The sequence below is a fragment of the Sorex fumeus genome, unplaced genomic scaffold (genome assembly GCF_029834395.1).
Source record: "Sorex fumeus unplaced genomic scaffold, SorFum_2.1 ptg000007l, whole genome shotgun sequence".
NCBI classification, from domain to species: Eukaryota; Metazoa; Chordata; class Mammalia; order Eulipotyphla; family Soricidae; genus Sorex; species Sorex fumeus.
In genome coordinates this window covers 41,358,489-41,360,918 of record NW_026606064.1, presented here as the reverse complement: position 1 = coordinate 41,360,918, position 2,430 = coordinate 41,358,489, and the positions used below count along the sequence as shown (strand labels likewise).

General features: G+C 41.2%; 1 protein-coding gene across 1 annotated transcript; it reads left to right on the top strand.

Annotated features, from left to right (window-relative positions):
- Positions 1-1,125: 1,125 nt before the first annotated feature.
- Positions 1,126-2,430, top strand: BECN2 (beclin 2). Its single transcript, XM_056106899.1, has one exon. It carries the CDS (start codon positions 1,126-1,128, stop codon positions 2,428-2,430), a length of 1,305 nt encoding a protein of 434 aa, XP_055962874.1.

The window sequence follows — 2,430 nt, the reverse complement described above, 5'->3', positions numbered from 1 at the left end:
TGAACTATAGCAATGAGTAAAATTTTGCTATTTACTCCAAGGGATGAATTGGGACTCAAAAACAACATTGATTTTGCAAATAGGTTCTAATTATGCTCATCTATAATCTTTTTGAAAGAATGTGAAGGTGAAGTAAAGCAAACTTTGTACACCAAAATCATCCCAATCATTACTCCTGTTTATATATCTCTTTGTAATACTGTGCAAGCTGTAGGGTGAAAATCATAGCTGACAATGAAGGAAATGCCATATAACCAACGATAGGTAGGAGATTTTTTTTTTTTTTTTTTTTTTTTTTTTTTTTTTTAGGCCTCCCCTCTCGGAGAGCCCAGCAAGCTACCAAGAGTATCTCGCCCACACTGCAAAACCTGGCAAGCTACTCGTGATGTATTCCATATGCCAAACACGGTAACAAGTGTCACAATGGAGACGTTACTGTACCCGCTTGAGCAAATCGGTGAACAATGGGAGGACAGTGACAGTATTTTAGGTATCTTGGTTTATAATATTGTTAATAATAATATTTCAGGCATGCAATGTTTCAACACGATGGGGATGGGTAGAAGTTACCTAGTTAAAAAGAGGGAAGAGAGAGTATTTCAGTCAGAGGGAACAATCTGGCATATTGGAAAACCTGAGATACAGCTGGCCTGTGGAATCCTACAGGACCAAGAAAAGGGCAGAAAATTGTTAGTAAAGAATCCAAAAAGATGGGCAGAGGTCCTGAGCATCAGGGTGGTTAGATACCTGAGGAATATACTTGAGCATCAGAAAGGCTTTATATCTGAGGAATGTTGCTTTATCTTCAGGTAAGATAAAAGTCATTACACAGTTTAAGGAAGGAGGCACCAAGATCAGATTTTAGCCTTAGAAAGATTACTCTTAAGATATGCCTGGAAAAAGTTAAGGGAGGGAAAGTTAGATGATCAGATTTTCTTTATGTAAAGTATTGTTTGTCTGAAGGAGATCTAGAGATATATAAGGAGATTCTGTTGGAAGGTTTTAAGTAGTATAAGGTGAGGCATGCATTTTGAAAGAGATATTCTAATTAAGCTTAAACAAGTATAAGTAGTGAAGTACTGGAAACCAGAAAGACTTGGGATCAAGGTACATCCAGACTCCACCATGTCCTTGAATTGCTTCACCTGTCAACTCTGCAAGCAGCCTCTGAAATGGAATAAATCTTCCATTCCCCTGGAGAAGTTGGCCCTCAAAAGCACCGAAGAATCTGAAACAGGGAATTTGGCCTCAGCTCAATGTGAGGCAAAAACCCAGAAGGGGAGCTCTGACTACTTCAAAGATTCAAATATTGAAGACCGACAAAATGAAGTTCTTTCTGGCAATGATAGACTCTCCATGGACAAGCCCAATCACTTCATCCTGGTAGGGCAATTTGACTCCATGAGAACACTTCATAGCATCCAGAAAATGACCGTGGATGTTTTTGACATTCTCTCTGGTAAGAAAGAAATAGACCATCCCCTTTGTGAAGACTGTACTGACAAACTTTTGGAAACACTGGACACCCATCTCACCATCCTGGATTCTGAAAATAAGAAATACAAAATCTGTTTGGAGAGTGGAGAGAGTGCACCAGAAGGTGAGCAGGAGGCCCTGCAGGAGGAACTGAAGGGGTTGGAGCTGGAGGAAGCGAGACTGGTACAGGAACTGCAGGAGCTGGAGAAGAACCGAGAAAGAGCAGCAACTGATTTTAAGGCAGCTCAGGCTGAGACCAGGACGCTGGACCAGCAGGAAATCCTGAACCAGAGGGACTACAGTCAATTACAGTGGCAAGAAATGGAACTGCAGGATGAGTTGAGGAGTCTGGAGAAAAGGTTTAAGTACGTCCAGGACGAGCAAGCCCAATTGGAGAAAATGAACATCTTCAGCACCACCTTTGACATTTGTCAGGATGGAAATTTTGCCATCATCAATAACTTTAGATTGGGTAACCTCCCTTCTGTTCCTGTGAGTTGGAGGGAGATCAATGCGGCCTGGGGACAAACAGCCTTGCTGCTTCTTGCTCTATCCAAGACAATTGGGTTGGAGTTTAAGAGGTATCAACTTGTGCCCTGTGGAAGTCATTCCTATCTGAAGTCTTTAACCCAGGACGCCATTTATCTGCCATTGTTTTGTTGTGATAGAAACGATATTTGGTTGTATTATAAGTTTGACCAGGCAATGGTGGCTTTTCTGGACTGTATGCAACAGTTCAAAAATGAAGCAGAGAAAGGTGAATTGGGTCTGCACTTGCCCTATAGGATTCACGTAAAGGAAGGCTTAATGGAAGACCCTGCAAATGGTGGTAAATTTTATTCCATCAGAACCCACATGAACACAGAAGAGCAATGGACAAAGGCACTAAAGCTTATGCTTACAAATTTTAAGTGGAGTCTTGCTTGGGTTTCATTAAGGTATCGTCAAAAATAA

Bases quoted from the DNA above. Each gene is read 5' to 3' on its own strand.
- BECN2 (XM_056106899.1), top strand. From the start codon at position 1,126: ATGTCCTTGAATTGCTTCACCTGTCAACTCTGCAAGCAGCCTCTGAAA.